General features: G+C 51.1%; 1 protein-coding gene across 1 annotated transcript in view; it reads left to right on the forward strand.

Annotated features, from left to right (window-relative positions):
- Nucleotides 1-978, forward strand: part of pde9aa (phosphodiesterase 9aa) — an 11,330-nt gene extending 10,352 nt beyond the window's left edge. The window contains exons 10-12 of the mRNA XM_069688710.1: nucleotides 1-28; nucleotides 319-414; nucleotides 497-978. The exon at nucleotides 1-28 is cut by the window's left edge and continues 101 nt beyond it. Of these exons, the coding sequence (XP_069544811.1) occupies nucleotides 1-28; nucleotides 319-414; nucleotides 497-544 (172 nt within the window). The 3' untranslated portion in view covers nucleotides 545-978. The remainder of the gene's footprint in view (nucleotides 29-318; nucleotides 415-496) is intronic.

Consider the following 978-nt stretch of genomic DNA (forward strand, 5'->3'; position numbering starts at 1 on the left):
CATCCCCATGTTTGAAACTGTGATGAAGGTGAGGATGAAGGTGGATCATGAGGTGAAGCAGAGGTGGTTTCATGAAAGCCACGAGTTCAGTGTCGGATAAATAAAGTGCACCGAGGAGGCATGTGTGACAGGACAAATGATCGCGGAACAAAGAAACTTTAACGTTTCGGTTCCTGCTGCAGCTTTTTAAAACGCTCCATGTCTTTGGAATAGGAACACAGTAATGAGTGCAGCCATGATGCTGACCGTGTGTGTGTGTGTGTGTGTGTGTGTGTGTGTGTGTGTGTGTGTGTGTGTGTGTGTGTGTGTGTGTCCCAGCTGTTCCCTCAGATCGAGGAGGCAATGGTGCAGCCGCTCAGAGAGTCCAGAGACCGATACGAGGAGCTCAAGCAGATCGACGACGCCATGAACGAGGTTGGAGGACGTGTGAGCGCGAGGTTGGCATGAGTTGGTCCTCGCTGCAGCGTGTCTGATAACTCCTCGTTGTTCCCATCAGGTGCAGAAGAAGAAGACTGAGAACTTGACCCTGAAGAAGAAGAAGTAGAGCGTGTTGAGCGGGCAGGAAGGAAGTAGCTCTCAGATCAGAGGCTTCCTCCGTCCTTCGTGACTGAATGTGAACGTAGAGCAGCAGAGTGAAGCCGTCGGACAGGAAGTGAAGGTGTCGGACAGGAAGTGAAGGCGTCGGACACGCCGGTCCGTCCGCCGCGCCGCCCCCTCGTCTGTCCGGCTGCGGAGGACCGGCGGGACGCGTCGACCCGGTGGATCCTCGGCCTATCGCAGGACGTGGTGCTGTGAGACAGAGACAGCGTTACTGATGGACCGTCCAGCGTGTTTGTACAGCACAGACTCCTTCAGTCGCAACTTTTAGATTTTACATTTCTTGTACTGTGTTATTTGAAACGTGTTTTTTTTACAGATGTACAGATTTTTAGTGACCTTTGTTCTTTCTACAAAAATAAAAGTATTACTTTAATTACA

This window comes from Brachyistius frenatus, unplaced genomic scaffold, assembly GCF_029030835.1.
Source record: "Brachyistius frenatus isolate BFR_SWC_R1_liver_20210118 unplaced genomic scaffold, ASM2903083v1 Contig_686, whole genome shotgun sequence".
NCBI lineage: Eukaryota > Metazoa > Chordata > Actinopteri > Embiotocidae > Brachyistius > Brachyistius frenatus.